This window comes from Eurosta solidaginis, chromosome 5 (assembly GCF_040869045.1).
Source record: "Eurosta solidaginis isolate ZX-2024a chromosome 5, ASM4086904v1, whole genome shotgun sequence".
Lineage (NCBI taxonomy): Eukaryota > Metazoa > Arthropoda > Insecta > Diptera > Tephritidae > Eurosta > Eurosta solidaginis.
This window is the reverse complement of record NC_090323.1, coordinates 187,546,649-187,566,116: the sequence shown is the minus strand read 5'-3', so window position 1 is coordinate 187,566,116 and position 19,468 is coordinate 187,546,649. Positions and strand designations below refer to the sequence as shown.

General features: G+C 38.3%; 2 protein-coding genes across 28 annotated transcripts in view; one reads left to right on the top strand and one right to left on the bottom strand.

Annotated features, from left to right (window-relative positions):
• Positions 1 to 19,468, bottom strand: part of LOC137251880 (supervillin-like) — a 505,292-nt gene that overhangs the window by 306,718 nt on the left and 179,106 nt on the right. The window lies entirely within an intron of this gene.
• cav (caravaggio) lies at positions 8,014 to 14,315 on the top strand. Of its 2 annotated transcripts, none has more exons than XM_067786836.1 (2): positions 8,014 to 8,223; positions 12,929 to 14,315. In XM_067786836.1, exons 1-2 carry the CDS (start codon positions 8,089 to 8,091, stop codon positions 13,952 to 13,954), a joined length of 1,161 nt encoding a protein of 386 aa, XP_067642937.1. In that variant the 5' UTR covers positions 8,014 to 8,088; the 3' UTR covers positions 13,955 to 14,315. The 2 variants fall into 2 exon arrangements, with proteins under 2 accessions (XP_067642937.1, XP_067642938.1); XM_067786837.1 differs by lacking the exon at positions 8,014 to 8,223 and adding an exon at positions 8,327 to 8,859.

Genomic DNA, 19,468 nt, shown 5'->3' with positions numbered 1-19,468 from the left:
TACACACGCATACCTATATGTACCTTAATTACGAAGCAGGAGATACAGCAGTTCTAGAAGGCGAAACGTTTAGACTTTAGCAGAAATATGCGAATGAAGCCACGGAGAGTATAAAAGCAGCGCAAGCTGAGTAGTCAGTAATAGTTTGATTTAAACACGCATTAGTTGTGAAGTACGTGATATTGAAGTATAATTGTACTACTCCCAAAGTAGACTAAATAAAGACCCATTGCAATACTGAATATTGGACTTATTTATTCGACAGTTCAGCGATACGAACGTTAGCAGAACGTGCATAATAATCGGAAATTCTCCAAAATTTGTTACAATATGGATATCATAACAAAAAGTGCTAATCAGTGCCTCAATTGCCGATCCAAGCAAACTACTTCTACATAGTAGCTCATTATTTTTTTAACAAAACTGTTCAGCGATCTTTTACCGGATCTATGATCTATCAACATCGGTAAAACTCCTCAAAACCTTCGGGGAGTGCTTGTATCGCTACAAGCAGAAGAAGAGCAACATCATTTTTAAAGCTTTGCGATTTTTTATTTTTTATCAAAATATTCGGTATGGAAAATAAATTAAATTAACAATAAACCTATAATAAATAAAAGTATTGTAATGAGGTTTGTACGAATTTGCATATATATTTTGTAACCGTAGAAAAGTTTTTTCTTAGATTTTTTTATTTCATATTAGTTTCTGCATAATGCTACGTCTTAAGTAAGATACATATGTCCATAAATAATGGGGAGGGTTTGATTAATGTGTAAGAAAAAGCGCCGATTTACGAAGTGAAACTTGAATGAAATAACTAAAAAGCAAAAGCGAAGTTTTTATAGTTAACGATTAAATGCGACTCACAAAAATCGTGTTGATTAAGAAATCAAAATTTTTTGTTTGTTTTAGAAATTATGTATTTTTTATCTCACCCATCATTTGAGATTTTTGCGAAGACACTGATGGCCTAAAAAAAAGTGTGAATGGTCTAATAATATTAACATAAATTGAATAGTTATTCACAGTAGGAGAGAAGTTCATAGAAAATGAAACGAGATTTAAAAACAAACAAAGAATACTTGAACTTGAAGGTGTTTTTTTTTTTTTTTTTGTAAGACTTTTAGTAATACATAGTTCGAGGTAGAAAATTATGATATAAGACCAAAGTTTGGTGGTTAATTGTTGTATACTGCAACAATTTTCCGTCATCCCTTGTCAAATTTGATTTGGATACGAGCCGGTTTCGGTGGGAGGAATTTGGAGTCGCCAGAGCCTCGGCTATTAAAGTAACAGGGTTCGGCACGTGTAGGTGAGGTTGAGATTTGGGTTGAAGAAGCTATATTTTCCGCTGGCAACACCTTGAAAAGGTTGCGCAACACAACCCTATGAATCAATTTGGTATTTTAGTCGCCTCTTATGACAGCCATACCTGCCGTAGGTATATTCTAAGCTCCCTAACCGCATGGGGGCGGAGTACGGGGTATTCTCCCCTTCTAAATAAATGAATTGGCTGACAACCAAGAGTACTTCATTAATTACCGACGAATGGTGTAATGGAAATGCTCCTTAAAACAACAGGTTAGTGCATAAATTTCCCGAAAGCTTGTAGAGTGTTACGAAATTGGACAGTATTTTGCCTTATATGGGTCCGCTAAGACCAGGTAAAGCACGTTCTGATACCATCCCCTCACCTGTAGGACTCACCATAGTTTCTAAGAGATGCAGGGAACTGATAATCGCAATTTAAAGCTTTATAGCTGCACAACTTTCGCAACCAAATTTTCAGCCTTACAAATATGAATGTATCATAAACATATTTAGGCAAGCGATCCTCTGACGATCCCAAGTTCCCCATGGAAGGGCGGTATAGCCTTGGAGGTTCAATGGGGTCATATTAAATCGTTTACGAGGGGGTAGTACCATTATGGTGCTTGCTACCGGAGCCTAGCTGATCTATATTCGCAAAAGAACATCAACATCGATATCACTCCCTACAACTACAGCATGGGAATATGGAAGTAGAAGCGCTCTATTTTGGAGACATTCTAAATAGGTTCGCCATTCAGTTCTATCTTAAATCTCTGCAAAAACCATTACCTAACTAATGTTTGTCTATGTTGCACGGTAAATAAAAATTATAAAATAATTATATACAGTCAGCAAATATTTTAAATTTCCGACCTGATGGCATATACCATTTCAGCCTAGCTACCTGATCGTTGCAAAGCATATCTGTATGTATCTTAAAAGTAGTTATGATCAAAAAGAAGCCTTCCTACATAAATGCATTGGTTGAAGTTCTAGGTAGATTTACAATTTCAAAAATTTTAAATAAACAGAAGCAATTTTTTAAGTAGATACGAACCTTGAGTTTTCGCTTGAGTCTTGAAAGGGCGCAGTATTTTTCTATTTATGTACGCAAACTGATGGTATATGCAACAAGAAGATAATTGTAGGTACAATGCACTGTACACGGCCACGAAATTAGCTGCACACTATGACAAATATGCACTTCTTAACAATTTATAAATATTTCGATTTATTGCTTTTCATTGCTGGCGAATGGAAACAAATTTAACAACGAGCATTCGTTCTTACTGTTGGCAATATTTCTGAGAAGCGTTGAAAACAATCTTAATTAAAATGCTATTTAGGCACTCGGGTTAGATTGATTAGAGTCATCTGAAAATGATTAGAATAATTTCATATTTAACAATCTACTTGATTGCCTTGTTTGCAAACGTTTCACTTCGTTTGTTGGCTCCGCTTTTTTATTACTCACAAAGATGTTTGTTTATGCACTTTTATGGTCATAAATGTGTGACTGAGCTCCATTTGGTGGTAACCTATGAGCCAAATGCCCACAACACACGATACTACACCAAAGTAACAAAGGCGACCCTTTTTTGTAGTCAACGATGCGAAACACGAAAACGTTAGTATCAAGAAAAAAAATAGTGATACAGCAGCCGGATGCGTTTTTGAGATTTAGTTCCAACGTTTGATCAAAAAACGTTGGATATAAAATAAAATTAGACGCTGTATATATAGCCCCAAACGCTATTCACTTTACGCGTTAAATATCACTAAAATAATCACGAGCACTCACTACCTTCTCCAACAAAAGCTTCAACTTGACTCATGCAGCAAAATGGAATTGAAAATGTTCGCTCCAACCACGGCTGCCTCAAACAACTAACCGCAGACGCACAACCAAACCAAACACATTTTTGCTTGTTTTGCAGTTACATATTGACACACGTTCAGTTAAACTGAATAATTATGTACACACACCATTCGCTTGGAGGCCTACAACTCACTTTAACGTCGCCCCATTCCACACAGCTGTTTGCTTGGAGCACCAGTAGAACCACCACAAAGTATCGAACAAATTCGTTGGTTGGCAGCCGCCTCTTTTCACATTCGTTTAATGCAACGAATCACCAAATATAAAGAGCCGACCGGCGTATGAATTCTATATACATGTCCATTTGTATTTCATATCTGGAGAGCATACGATTTTGTTGGCCCATTCAGAAAGCTGTTTGTTTAAAAGAATTGTATTTGCGCGTTTTGTTTTGAATTTTACTGTTTTGTTGTTACTTGACAGCTGTCCGCACTGTTGATTTTCCCTTTGTTGACATTTATTGCGGGTTTGACGTTTCCGCCAACAGTGTTGTTAAGTGTTTTAGTAAGTATTTTATTAAAACCAAAGATATAGACGAGACGTCCCTCGCTACTTTGCGTAATGTTTTTGGTTAGGGTAATCGCAAGTTTTTTTGGGAGAGATGTGCATAATTGTCTTGTATAATTTCGTGAAGTATTTGTGTTCATTTTTCCGACCATATTTAATTAATTAATTAATTCTCTTTCCAAATATCACATTTGCATAAGGTGCCTACACGGCATGGATAAATGCGGGACAATTGAAAATGTCCCTCACAGAAAACATTAGACATCAATTTTTTTGATTTCCAGCGGGTTACTCGCCACTCGTAGCAGACTGGTGGTTCTTATTTATTTATCCTCTTTGTTACAATCTACAAATCGAACTACTATCGCTATAACAAGGACAACAACAGAACTGCTCATATCACATTTACATTGATTTCAAATGTGGATTTTTCATTAAGCCAATGGAAGGCGTTGTTCGAATGGCGTATATGCCAAAAATAGATTGGCAGAAAGCTCGGTTTGGAACAAACGCATTAGAATTTTGCGACATTTGGCCGCAGGCGTGGTGGATCATCAAAAGAAAACGCTCAAGAAATTTGGGTAAAATTCTAGTTCGAATGCTAAAATATCGAGAGGGGTGTCAAAAGACGCGTATTAATCTCGAGAACAATAATCCGAAGGCGGAAAATGAAAATCTCTGTCCGGAGATATTTGCAGTTGAATTTGACGATTTTCATGTGGTTGTTGTATGTTGTTGTACCCAAACAAAAAATTGTGGACATGTTTTGCGCGGATATAGTTTTGGTCGCCAAACCGGTGTTTGACTCACCCAGGGTAATTTTGATAAGCGCGGCCGAAGGCCCCCATCACAGAAAGGTGTTCTGCGCAAAAATATTATGGATACCACCCCCGGTTTCGGAAGGACCCGCGGGCCTTTTTTCGGTTTTTCGTTAATATCTTTTGAACGAGTTAAAATTTTTATTTTACGCAATACGATTATTAATACTGATGTCAAAATGCGTCGTTTGATACCTCTCTCGATATTTTTGGTAACGTATTAGGAGTCGATCCCTCAACTATACTTTTACCGAAATTTGTTTATTTTCCCCTTGTAAGCCAAAGTTGAAGTTGTTTAATTAAAATTATGTATTCTCCCTCATTATTATTCTCATTCTTTAAAAAAATTTCACTTAAGATGCGGTCTTGAGCATTTCTTCAAGGGTCCAAGAAATAATCAAGATATACATCCAGGCTTCAATTTGTGGTTGTAGCACCCATCGCGGAAGGAATTTTATAAAGAAAATGAGTAATAAAAGAGAAAGATACACATTTTTAAATAAAAAAAGCACGTGTGGCACTCGGAGACTGCCGCGGTAAAGCTATTGCATATTATCAACTTATGCAATTATAATATTTATGCAACATTTTGTTTTATTTGATATTATTTCAAGTTTTGTCTTTGATATTAATTCAAGTTACACTTTTTAAGCGTGGTGACCGATAAGAAAACAAATATTTTACTTTTATTGAATAAAGGAGAAGTTAATATTGGTTAAAAAAATTTTATTATTATCTTACAAGATATGTACATACATAGGTTATTTAGGAATATTTATAATTGAAATTATAGGTTTATGGTAACTGAAATAGGAAACATTCGTTTGAGACTTCATATCCTCTAAATATCTTGAAAATACCGCGTCAATGGTGGTCCCATATTTTGTTGTGGATTCTTTTGGATCATTATTTATTTTCAAATTGAATTTTTCAAAAAGACAACTTGTCAACCGCTCTGATTTTTTATCAGCGTAATTGATGTTGAAATCTCCGGTCAAGATAAGTGGAAAATTATTACCGTTTGTACCAAGTATTTTTTCCCCTTCTTCAGAGTACTCCAGTAAAGTGCGATGAATAAAATGCCCTACCTCGTCCAATTTTTTATTCGGAGAAATGTAAATTGCTACCATTACAATGTGTAGACCATTTCTAAGTTTGCATAAGCACGCAAATATCTCCAACAAATGAGCGCCTAACATTAACATCGCTAACGTATGTAATATTTATTTCAATATTCTGAGTCATAATATTATTTACAGTATTTTTAAATATTTAAATTTAACTTTAAGTTTAACTTTAACTTTAAATTTAACTTTAAGTTTAACTTTAACTTTAAATTTAACTTTAACTTTAACTTTAACTTTAACCTTAACTTTAACTTTAACTTTAATTTTGCCTTTAACTTTAACATTAACTTTACCTTTGACTTTAAGTTTAATTTTAACTTTAACTTTCACTTTAACTTTAACTTTATCTTAACTTTAACTATAACTTTATTTTTAACTTTAACTTTCACTTTAACATTCACTTTAACTTTAACTTCCACTTTGACTTTAACTTTAACTTTGACTTTAACTTTAACTTTAAGATAGAGACCCAATTTTATGTATTTGGCCTGTTGCTAACACCGAACCTTTTTTGAACATTTTCGAACCTTTCCAACCTTTTTTGACAAATATCCGTTACTTTTTTTTAATTTAGTCGCCAAGCCCGCGATAAAATCTGTGCAATAACTTAAAAATTTTTAAGTTTGACTTACAAGAGGAAAATTAGAAAATTTCTTGTGCTTTTTGTTAGTGTTTTGGACACCACGCTAAACGATGTACAATAAACTACCCCAGCGGGTTAGGGGATCAGAATATACCCGCGGTAGGTATGCCTGTCGTAAGAGGCGACTAAAATACCAGATTCAAAGGGCTGTGTAGCGCAACCTTTTAGGTTGCCAGCGCAATATATAGCTTCTCCAAACCCAATTGTCAACCTCACCTATCCGCGGCGAATCCTGTTTCACTAACAGACGAGGCTCTGGCGACCCCAAGCTCCTCATGGAACTTGGGGGTAGGGAGGGAGGGAATGGCCTGAAGGTTCAATGTGGCCACATAAATCGTTCCCGAGATGGTCGGGCTAGCACCTTAATGGTGCTATGGTACCGGAGCGTACCGGATTTGTATCCGGCAAAGGACCATCACATCGATAACACTCCCCAAAGCCTTCGGGGAGCAACCTTATCGTTACAACAACAACAACAACAACAACAACAACATGTACAATAAACATTTTTTTACATGCATATAAAACTATTTTGAAAATTTAATTTAATTGGGAAGAAACAAGAATTTAAGCATTTCGTAAAATTTCATGATATGAATAACAACGCCATCAAAACGTAAGTTTTTGAGTTTCTTTGCGTTACTTTGGCCTTGCGATTCCGTTGTTTGTGTATTGAGAACAATGCCATTAAAAAAGCGAAGTTATGACGCATCGTTAGCGGCAAAGCCAAACGACGAATGTGTTTGGGCCCTTACAAGCCAACCTAATAAAGGTTCATGCACATTACACGACCCGAAATGTAGCGACAAAATATTCTTTGCATATGGAGCTAAGCACAGCTAGCGACAGTGTTACCACACGACACGACCAAGACGAATTCAGTAGAGGTGGTGTTATCCCAACAGCTGATTGCTTCTTCTTGATAATTTTCCATACAAAGCCTTGTACAACAATATGTCAGTTAATCGAAATCAATAAAAATTTTCTTTTGACTTGACATTCTTCTGCACGGCGAATTGGTTGAATTCGCTTTGCCACCACCTGGTATGGATTCGCCTTGGACAAGACCAAGCTGACCGGCAATCAGCTGATTGGATAACACCATTGATACCAAAGGGACTATAACAAGGCGAATTCATAACAGGTGGTGTTATCCCATCAGCTGATTGCGTCTTCTTGATAATTTTCCATATAAAGCCTTGTACAACAAAATGTCAGTAAATCGAAATCTATGACCAGCAATCAGCTGATTGGATAACACCATTGATACCAAAGAGACTAGAACAAGGCGAATTCATTACAGGTGGTGTTATCCCATCAGCTGATTGCGTCTTCTTGATAATTTTCCATAAAAAGCCTTGTACAACAAAATGTCAGTAAATCGAAATCTATGAAAATTTTCTTTTGACTTGACATTCTTCTGCACGCGAATTGGTTGAATTCGCTTAGACACCACCTGGTATGGATTCGCCTTGCTTGACATTCACCTACACGGTGAATTGACTGAATTCGCTTTGCCACCACCTGGTATAGATTCGCCTTGGACTAGAAATACCTATTCTCTTCGCATATGCACATTTTCAGTTTTTCAAATCCCACAGCACCATATTAAAATACCACACATAACAGTACGTAAGTACATATTTAATTTTCCCTGCATTCTCAAACTTAAAAACTGCAGCACTGTTTTTGTGTGTCATACCAGTGTTGGAATGTCATTTATTTACGATTTGTTGTGAGTTGTGAACGGTTTATTTTTATTTCCGCCAAGTTAATTTGCAAATTAATAAAAGTTTATAAATGGAAATAGATTTAAATAATATGATTTTCCGTGTGGAGGATCTTACCGTCGAAAGAGTAATGGAGGAGTACGGCATAAGTGATGAGAGAAGGCGAAAGTTTCCGAGCTTATATAAAACGTTTGTCGAGGATTTTGTACGTACATTCATTAAAATTTTTGCGGTAAAAGTCTAGTTGAGGGGTCGACTGCCAATACGCTACCAAAAATATAGAGAGAGGTGTCAAAATACGCGGGTAATAGTCTAGTTGGGTCGACTGCTAATACGCTACCAAAAATATCGAGAGAGGTGTCAAACGACGCGTCTTGACATCAGTATTAATAATCCGAAGGCGGAAAATAAAAATTTTAACGCGTTCAAAAGAACGCAGAAAGGTGTTCTGCGCAAAAATACAATGGATCCCACCCCCGGTTTCGGAGGTGCCCGCGGCTCTTTTTCGGTTTTTCGTTAATATCTTTTAAACGAGTTAAAATTTTTATTTTCCGCCTTCGGATTATTAATACTGATGTCAAGACGCGTCGTTTGACACCTCTCAATATTTTTGGTATCGTATTAGCAGTCGATCCCTCAACTAGACTATTGCCATTTTTGCGCTCGCTTGCGTTTGAGGGAACTAAAAAACTAAAAAACTAACTGCAATATATAAATGGTCTAAGCGTCTTCCCTGTTATGTGAATAACAATGGCATCATCGTATACCGGCACAAAAAATCAAAATGATATAGAAGCATAGAACTGCAACTGCAACCAGGATCACACCTGCCATAAGTGTGGTATGTACTTCATTCCAATCTCCACATATTGCACAAACCATATAATCAATTGAAATGGGAAACCAGCAATTTCTTTGTTGGTCAATCCTCTCGATACTGTTACTTTCCTTGGTCCTTTAGAGGATTTTTACCTCAAGTATTAAGTGTAGTCTATTAAACGGGTTGAATCATTGCTCCTACAAGAACAACAACCAGCATATCTAAATAAGCTAATTCTTTACGCCAGCATGTCATTGCTAATACGCGTCCAAAAATAACGAGAGAGGTATCAAACGACGCGTCTTGACATCAATATTAATAATCCGAAGGCGGAAAATAAAAATTAACTAGTTCAAAAGTTATTAACGAAAAACCTAAAAAAGACCCGCGGGTACCTCCAAAACCGGGGGTGGTATCCACAGTATTTTTGCGCAGAACACCTTTCTGCGTTGGCGGCCTTTGGCCGCGCTTATAAAAAATTACCCTGGGTGGATCCACCACCGGTTTGGAGACCAAAACTATATCCGCCCAAAACGCTTATGTTCACAATTATTTTTGTGGGTACAAACATTACAACAACCACATGAAAATCGCCAACTTCAAATGCAAATATCTAAGTTTTGATTTGTATCAAAAACCCCACAATAGAGGCGTTAGACTTGTCAAAACTTTTGATAAAGTCAGATACTATACATTACTGGAGGATTTGGAAAGTTATATTCTTCCACATTGTTTTAAAAGGTGGACCGCATACTATCTGAGTGGTCGGCAGGTTAGGAACAGAACAGCCAAACCAAGAAGAAGTAAACAAGGTTTAATTCAGGGTGGTGCCCTATCCTAAGTTTTGCTTAATTTCTTTATCTCGAAGCTCCCTTCCCCACCAGAAGTAGTTCCCAGTGTTTCCTAGGCCGATTACTGCACGGTAATAGGTTTTTCCCCTCCCATGTTGTAGGTGCTGTTGTTGGTGCGAGAAGGACACTCCTCGAAGGCCTTGGGGAGTGTTATCGATGTTGATGGCCTCTTGCCGGATGCAGATCCGGTACCAAGCCCTACCATCTCGGGAACGATTTGTTATGACAACATCCGATCTTCTAGGCCATCCCGCCGAAATTTTTACAGACATCTAATTAATGCGCCTGCGCCTAGGGATATAAGGAGACGTCAAAAAAAATCATTTAGCAGAGGACTTTTTCTTTGGTGTTACCTATGTAATGTGGGAAAGTTAGTGAGACTATATTTGCGACTTTAATTTTCCAAACAAAAATAAAGATGCCCGATCCGCTTTAAAATAGCAATGCCATGCCCTTAAACTCTTTCTGTGTGTGTGTGGCAGTAATGACATTGTTGTTGTTGTTGTAGCGATAAGGTTACTCCCCGAAGGCTTTGGGGAGTGTTATCGATGTGATGGTCCTTTGCCGGATACAGATCCGGTACGCTCCGGTAACAGCACTATTAAGGTGCTAGCCCGACCATCTCGGGAACGATTTATATGGCCACATTAAACCTTCAGGCCATCCCTCCCTCTACACCCATTGAGCCTCGTCTGTTAGTAAAACGGGATTCGCCGCTCGAAGGTGAGGTTGACAATTGGGTTGGAGAAGCTATATATTGCGCTACACAACCCCTTAAATCCCTGACATCTGGTACTGTAGTCTATCTTTGTGTACTCCCATCTGCATATCTTCAATATATGTATCTGTGTCTTCCGGCACTTTTATTGATGGATAGATATTCAAACAAAAATGATGTCTCCTATTTTCAAACTCACAGTATGCCGAAAGTTTTTTAAAAAAAATCATAAAGGAACGCTGATGAACCGCGTCGATATGGTTTGGTGCTGCCCCCTCTACTGTTACTAACCTAGCGTCGTTTTACGATTTTTGCATCTCTCCGTTTAAGGATGGTTGCCAGGTAGATACCATATACATATGTATACTTATTTTTCAAAAGTTTTCGCTAAAATTTCACACAAAATCCTATTATATAAACTCTAGTGTATTGGATCTTATTCTGCCTTTTTATCATGGTTAAAATCTTATTTGTCGAAAATGTATCAGATATCTTTTTGTCGAAATCGAGCACTGTAAGACCTACCCTTTTTTTGCAACGTCCGAAATGCCCCTGCGTAGCATTCTTGGACCTCTTTTGTTTGTGCTTTTTATTATGATATTGGTTTGCTTTAATTTCATATGCAGATGATCATAAAATATTTCGTTAAATTAATGTCGGACTCCTTGCTCCGTTAAAACGATCGAAATAATCTTGCTGATTGGTTTAATGGCAATAATCTCTTCACTTATCTCTTTCTAAGTTATCTATCTTACAAACTACGCTCTATGTTATCTCAGTTAGGCAACTGGCTTCTGCCAAAGAATTTGTTGATTTGGTTGTTGTCTTTGACACTACTTTTTCTTTCATAATCATATTTGTTAAGTGCTTCCGAAGGCTTACAGAAACTCTACTAGGAAGTATACATATTTCTCTAGTACGCTCAAAACTAGAATACACCTCGGTTGTCTGGAATTGTATTCATAGCTGTCAATCCGCCAGAATCGAAAGGATTCAAAGAAAATGTATTCGGTTTTGTTTAATTTGTCTTGACCTTGACTACTCAATTCCATCCTATTACTCCTGCTGCAAGCTTGCCAATCTCCAACCCCTTGAAATCAGGAGAGTTGTACATCTGGTAATGTTTGTCTATGATCTCATTGCTGGCTCTTCGGATTGTTCAGTTATCCCGGAGGTCGCATTTACTAGGAGTCCTCGAACATTATTATATTTTTTCTTGAGTGATTGCAATAATAAGCAATTTCGACCCGATTTTTTGCGCACTTACTAAATTTAATAAACTCTCACGGATTTTTTTTAATAATTTTTCTATTTTCAAGTTAACACTGAACTTATGCCTTTAACTTAATTTATATCTATCTTATATTTTATTTTATTTTATGTAAATATATCTCATCTTCTATTATTTTCGTTTATTACATAGTTATAAGTTGTTTATATAGTTTTAATAACCTTGTATATAATCCGTAGGTTTATTTTGATCATAGACTGAACAAACTGAACTAAACTAGACAACTCCGAAAGCACTACCAAGAGATCCCGCACACAACAATTCAGCCGTTTCAATGCATACAAAGGTCTTTAGCCTCATCTACAAATACGCGGTAAAGTCTAATGCCGATAAATGAACGGCGAACCCCATTCTCAGAGTCCAATACCCAAAACACAAAGAAGAGAAATCAGACTTCCAATGAAAGGCGTGTCACTCTGGCACAACTTCGATCTGGACACTGTAATAAGTTAAACTCTTACATATCTTGAATTAAACTCGAGAATCCCAATATATATCCTCTGTAATATGTACCCACATGACACCAACTTTCTTTTCAATTCACTTCTAACAGCCATGTCTCTTTGGTCAAACCCTATTGAAAGCGCAAGCTTCCTTGGACTTCCGTTAGATGACACTTTGTGAATTATCACACTTATTGAACACCAACCTATGGTCCGCCCCTGTTGAAACAGTCAGTTCCCTTGGACTCCCGTTAGAGGACTTTGATGACAATTTGTGAATGGTCGCGCCCATTGAATCGGGCGAAGCACTGTTAACACAACAACAAGAGGAAGTTTCTTAACTCCGGAAGCTTAGCGAATAATACGGATATGAGCATTTATATGAATGTGATAGTCATCCGACTGCCACAGAGACCCCTCGAATGTTCGGATCTGTGAACTTTAGGCGCATCTTACGACTTGCATGCCTACCGTGGAAATATTTCAAGCCTCTTATCTCGCTGTATAGTAGCGATTTGTAACTGTATCGGATGACGGCTATTTCATCACTCGTCGAGTTTCCCGGTATTTTTGAATGGTTGGTGATAGATCAAACCATTTTGGAAAGGTACGAATTCAGTCGCTTTGCCACATTAGCTTTGCGAATGCAACAGGAGTTTTAGATTTCTCCGCTCTGGGCAAATGTCAACCGCTACTAGACCATAAAAAACAGAAAAATCGTTCTACATACTCTCGCTTTTACAAAATTCCCCAAAAATAACAAAATTTACTTTTTGCATTCAATTAGATACCCACACGTACAGATTTGGAGCGTAAAATTGACGAGGACGGTCTAAAAGAATTATGCCTACGTCTGCGCAGTCGCGTGTTAATGTATCGTTGGAATCCAGTACAAGACTTCGTTAATCAATTTACACGCCAAAGACGTATACAACGTTGGACAAAGGAAAAAACCCAAAAACTTCTGGTAAAAGCAGTACATCGCTACAAGGACGTGTGTCTATATGACGAACGAGATATACGCATGAAGCGTGAAAGAGAGTGGTGTGAGCTGAAGAAAGAAAATTTAATGCGGTTAGCTGTTTGGGAATATGATAGAAAGCAGCAGCTTCCCAAGGGAAATGAACAATTATCAATAGGACAAGTAGAGGATGACACAATTATAGATATTACTGATAATCTTGCAAATGATATGACTGAAGATCATAGAAGTGAAAAAAGTAGTGATAATGATGATGTTGTTGCTGACATTGATGACGAACTAAACAATACTAGAAGTGATAACATGGAAGATTTAGTAGTAAATGATAACATTGTGCAACAAGAGGATTTAGCAAAACAAGCAACACTAGCATCGGTTGTATTAAATGTTGAAGAAATGATGGCGGAACTCCATGATAGTCCAATAGTGCACACGCCATCTGATATCCTACCAATACAGCCATTAAGTCAGAGCCAGAGTATAATCTTGAATCGCACTGATCTTGTTAAGAGTACCTTATTAACCAAAAGTCCAATAAAATCCAATTCGCTACCAAGTACAAAAAATACTGAAGAGTTAGCTGGTCAGGAATATGCAGAGCTAGTGCAGCCATTAAGGAGCGGTGCACAACCAGGTTTAATCGATTATGTAAATATTAATTCAGAATCGATGAGTTTAGCAGATTCCACCACTGGACCGCAAGAGATGAGCATTGAAGACCTAAATTTAACAACTGCTAAAGGGAGTAGTAGTAACAGTGAGGAACCACTATATTGTGAATTCAATACATATATATCATTGACTTCAACACAATCGCCGATTGCTAAATAAATATGTTTGCTAAAGTTTTGTTCTTTTACTTTTTCCGTAAATACGATGCAATGAAGTTAATATGATAATATTCAACAGCTGCAGTCAACCGTTAAAATTGCGCTAGTAATAAAACTGAAATGAAAATGAAATTTTTTTGTTTGTAGTTATAAGTTATATTTGTTATTTGTATTTTAATTATTTAATAAATTTAATGTGAACTCTTTGATGTATGCATATTTGTGTAGAATTGTTTATTTGCAATTTTGTTTTGTAATTGTTTTTAGTTTAGTTTATTCAGTCTATGATCAAAAATATTATAAACTATTTTGAAATAAAATTTAATAAATAATTGTTTATTAATTTTTCTACAAATTAAAAATTCTTTTTGAATTTGGAATCGAAATTTTCTTCTTTTCCAAATTAAAAAATAATTTTTCAATACTCACAGCAAGATCTGCTCTGCAGACCTGTTCTGGGTATAATGTCCACAGAGAGGATCGCGAGAGCGGAAATGGAGGCGGCCTCACGTTTATCATACACCATTCTGTGAAATATCATATATTTGATCCCGACATGGGCCGCAGGGACAGTGTCTTAGAACGTCAAGGCTTATCTGTCCGGTCTGGTGATGCAAACCTAGAAATCATCACCATCTACATCCCTCCTGCCACCTGTTGCCCCAGTGGATACCGCCCTAATATTAGCGCCTTACTCACTGGCAGCAATCGCATTATCTTAGGCGATTTCAATGCCCATCACGATCTATGGCATTCAAACTTGCTGGCGGACAGTGGGGGTGAGATGTTGGCGGATCAAATAGAAGACACGACGTTCTGCACAATAAACGGAGACGCCCCCACGCGTATGGTAGGAAGCTGTCACAGTTCGCCGCATATATCAATCATGAGCGCAGAACTCGTAAACTGCGTCAACTGGCAGCCGATGGTAACATTGGCATTCGACCACCTGCCTATACTTATTTCGCTCGAGCGTACCGCCAACTTCATCGTCACACAAAATCGCACTTTCATAAACTTTAAAAAAGGAAAGTGGCACAAATCCTTTACAGACCACCGCTTTGCTGCCCTCCCTATCCCGACTGATGCCCGTCAAGGGGAGCTTGCTATCCGCAACGTCATTGAATCCGCCTCGGCTGGCTTCATTTCCGCCGGTAGAATTCGGCCCACTTTCCGGCGGAGTTCGCAAATTTAGCGAGAGAACGTGACCTTATAAGACAGCTCGATCCCGGCGACCCCCAAATAAGGGATATAAACCAACGCATCAGATTGCTTGTGGATGAACACAGGCGGGCGAAATGGGAGGAGCCTCTAAGCGGTTGTAACCTCTCTCCCGGTGGAGGTAAACTTTGGACCACCGTACAGTCCCTATCGAATTCGTCTAGACACAATGACAAAGTTTCCATCGCCTTTGGCGATAAAGTGCTGTCGGATGCGAAAAAATGTGCGACCGCTTTCTGCCGACACGCGCGAGCGCTTTCTGGTTCACGTTCTCGCTAAATTTGTGGCCTCCGCCGGGAAGTGGGCCGAATTTCGGGAATTCTACCGGCGGGAATGAAACGTGCCGAGGCGGGTTCAATGACCTTGTGGAAAGCACGCTCCCCTTGGCGGGCATCAGTCGGGATAGGGAAGGCAGCAAAGCGGTTGTCTGTAAAGGATTTGTATTCATCCCACTTTCCTTTTTTGAAGTTTATGAAAGTGCGTTTTTCTGTGACGGTGAAGTCGGCGGTACGCTCGAGCGAAATAAGTATGTGCAAGTGGTTGTTGTTGCAAGTGGTCGGATGCCAATGTTACCATCGGCTGCCAGTTGACGCAGTTTACGAGTTCTGCGCTCACGATTGAAATATCCGGCGAACTGTGACAGCTTCCTACCATACGTGTGGGGGCGTCTCCGTTTATTGTGCAGAACGTCGTTTCTTCTATTTGATCCGCCAACATCTCAACCCTACTGTCCGCCCGCAAGTTTGAATGCCATAGATCGTGATGGGCATTGAAATCGCCTAAGATAATGTGATTGTTGCCAGTGAGTAAGGCGCTGATATTAGGGCGATATCCACTGGGGTAACAGGTGGCAGGAGGGATGTAGATGTTGATGATTTCTAGGTTTGCATCGCCTGACCGGACAGATAAGCCTTGACGTTCTAAGACACTGTCCCTGCGGTCGATGCCGGGATCAAATATATGATATTGCACAGAGTGATGTATGATACACGCGAGGCCGCCTCCATTTCCGCTCTCGCGATCTTTTCTGTGGACATTATACCCAGAACAGGTCTGCAGTGCAGATCTTGCTGTGAGTTTAGTCTCTTGAATCGCAGCAATGCGGATGTTGTTCCGCTTCATGAATTCGACTATCTCCGTGATCTTCCCTGCAGAATTCTGAAGTGTATAGGGGGAGACGTCGGCATTGTTCCCGACTCTACTATATATTATATTATTATTATATTGTAGGTATGAGTGGGAGCAGCCGTATGAGTTGGTGGCGCCGTGGGGCCAGGAGCGGGTACTTGTTGTGGCTTGCTGAGCAGCGGGCTGCTGGAAGGTAGTGGGGCCGCTAAGGCGCAAACTACGGGACGTCCTAGAGCGTGAACAGCAAGGAGCCACAAAAGATTTATAGATGTTACGTGGACGTTTGGTTTTGGGATCTAGCCCAGAACAACCTGTCCGATACAACCATCCCTTACACGAGACACACTGACAGGAGTATGACCACCCTAAAAAGATTTTTTGCGGCAGATGCTGCAAAACCATTTCTCAGGACCGTGGTCAGGAGACGGACCTGGAGTGGGTTCGATAGCTTCCCGGAGCAAGAGAATATGGAGCAGTCCCGCTGCAAGGAGCTGCTGGGAGGATGACAATTTGTGGGAGGGACGCAACAAATTAAATAGGGTTACACTGAAATGGCGGTCCTTGGTCGGGAAAAATCCCGAGTCGCTCCGGTACATAGAACCGACGGCCTTGGGTAGCGTGTGTTTTAGCAATCGTCCCCTGTAATAAAGTATCATTTCATTTCATTTATTGCAAAGAGTATTAGTACAATAAGATCTAGGATCTTTTATAGCACAACAAAAAGATAAATCGCAATGATAAAAAACAAAAGTAATAACAGAGGGTAATGTAGGTTAAATTATCATATTAAACATAGAGAAGTAAATTAAGAAAGTATCTAAAATAAACAAATTAAATTCAATAATAAAACATTGTTTACACTTACACATATTGATGGCGAAAACTCAAGAAGTATAATGGTTTCAACTAAAATGAGCATAAAGAACATTTTTAAAGTTGCTTTTATTTATACTGCTACGAATTGATACTGGAATAGAGTTCCATAGGCGAATAGCATTGACAAAGAATAGCCGTCCAGATGTTAGATAGTTATAAGTTGGTACTATTAGGTCGTTGATTCGAGCAGACCTTGGGAAAATTAGCTTATCATATAGGTAACTAGGCTCCTTATACATGATAAGTTGACAAAGGAAAATGCTGTTTCTAGCTTTCAGATATTCGGAGATTTCACAGCCCAGTAGACGCGCTCTCCAGCTGGATATATGATCAAATCTAGCTAAGCCGAATACATAACGTGTAACATGATTAAATGCTACAATTTTATGAGCAGACTGGGAGCTCAGTTTACTGTACACTAGCTCAGAGTAGCAAATGATCGGCATAATCAATTGAATTGCAAGTTTTCTTCTAACATTGACAGGAGTATAAATAGCAGACATTCGTAGGTTTCTTAAGGTATTGTATACTTTTTTAACCACCGAATTTACATGATCATCACAGGTCAACGTCATGTTAATAACAAAACCAAGATTAGTCACCTTTGAAACGAGTTGGATACATTTACTGGCAACGCGTTAAGGCGGAATACTTCAGAAACTTATTCGTTTTTTAGATATAGGCAACACGTGCGATTTCTCACTGTTCAGGTATAAGTCATTTTTCCTAGCCCATTCAAATATGGATGTTAAGTCATTATTCAATCTTGAGCATAAATCATTTGTCCCCTCATGATTACCCGACAAATATAGTTGGACATCATCAGCATAGGCATGCATATGAGCATGCTGACATGCATTAAATATGTCATTAATAAAAATACTAAATAGTAGTGGACCCAAGATAGAGTCTTGGGGTACCCCTGCCAATAGTGGTTTTAGACCTGAAGTTTCGGAGCCAACTTTGACAAGCTGGGATCTACCCGTCAAATAACTTCGCATGAGCCACACTGCGGAGTCATCAAAACCAAAATAATTTTTTAAATTTTAAATTTAAATACAGCAGGTCATGGTTTACAGAGTCAAAGGCTTTTGAGAAGTCAAATAGGCATAATAAAGTCAACTGGTTTTTGTCAAAGGGTGCCCTGATGTCGTCTAAAATTTTTATGATAGCCGTGGAGCAACTATGCTATGATCGGAAGCCTGACTGGAATGGTGATAGCAGACTATGTTTGCTAACATGGTCTTGAATTTGTTCCGAAAACAATATCTCAAAGACTTTCGAGAGTGCTGGCAAAATGCTGATAGGTGGAAAGTCACTAGGACAATCTGCAAACTTAGTTTTTGCAACGGATATAACCGTGGCAACCTTCCACATATCAGGGAAGCCGGAGGTAGAAATACTGTGGTTCATAATATGCGTCAATGTAGGAAGAATATAGGGGGCAATTATTTTAACAAATTTGAGCGGTATATTGTCCTGACCGATTGCGTTCGACCTTATTTTATTTATGCATCTCACCACATCAAGTTCCGAAACAGATGTAAACTCAAAGACTTGACAAACAGGAACCACATATAAGAAAGGGGTTGGGAAACAGGTATTAACACAAGACGGGTTAACTTGACTCACAAAAGCTGCGTTAAGATCTTCAGGATTAAGGGAACAGTCAGAACTCTCACTCACATGCACACGAAGGTTTTTGTTAATTTGGTAATTAAAATTGTCCAAAACCTATGGATTTTAAAGAGAGATGTAATTAAGTGCTCGTTTGAAAGTAAATAAGGATATTTCTTTGTAATTTTACAATAAAAATTTTACGCAGTTTTCGTTAGCAGCTACTACACTTTTCTTGGACCTAAGAAGTACAACAGTGCCAAATAACATCCACAAAAAAAAAACGAACAAGAACAAGCATTTTATCAGATGAGCGTGGCTGTGTATCTGCATATCCTACTTGTAGACCTTTACAATGGGTATAGGTTTCTCATAATTGTTTTTTTGAAATTAGAAGATATTGACATTTTGAAAATTGAGAGGCTAAACTCTGAAGGGAATTTATTTATAAACTCATCCAAAACTATTTCTGCCAGTTGCCACCCCTTCGTCCATTTCATATGAAATCAATCATATTTGTATGTATCGTTAGATCAATTCACAAAGGCTGTAACCAACAAATTTAAAATTTTACAAGAGAAGCAAAAAACGTTTAATTTTCACATTCACTATATGTGACCTGGAATCATGAAAGGGATCTGTTGTGCGAAAACAAGTTTTCGAGAAAAAGGCG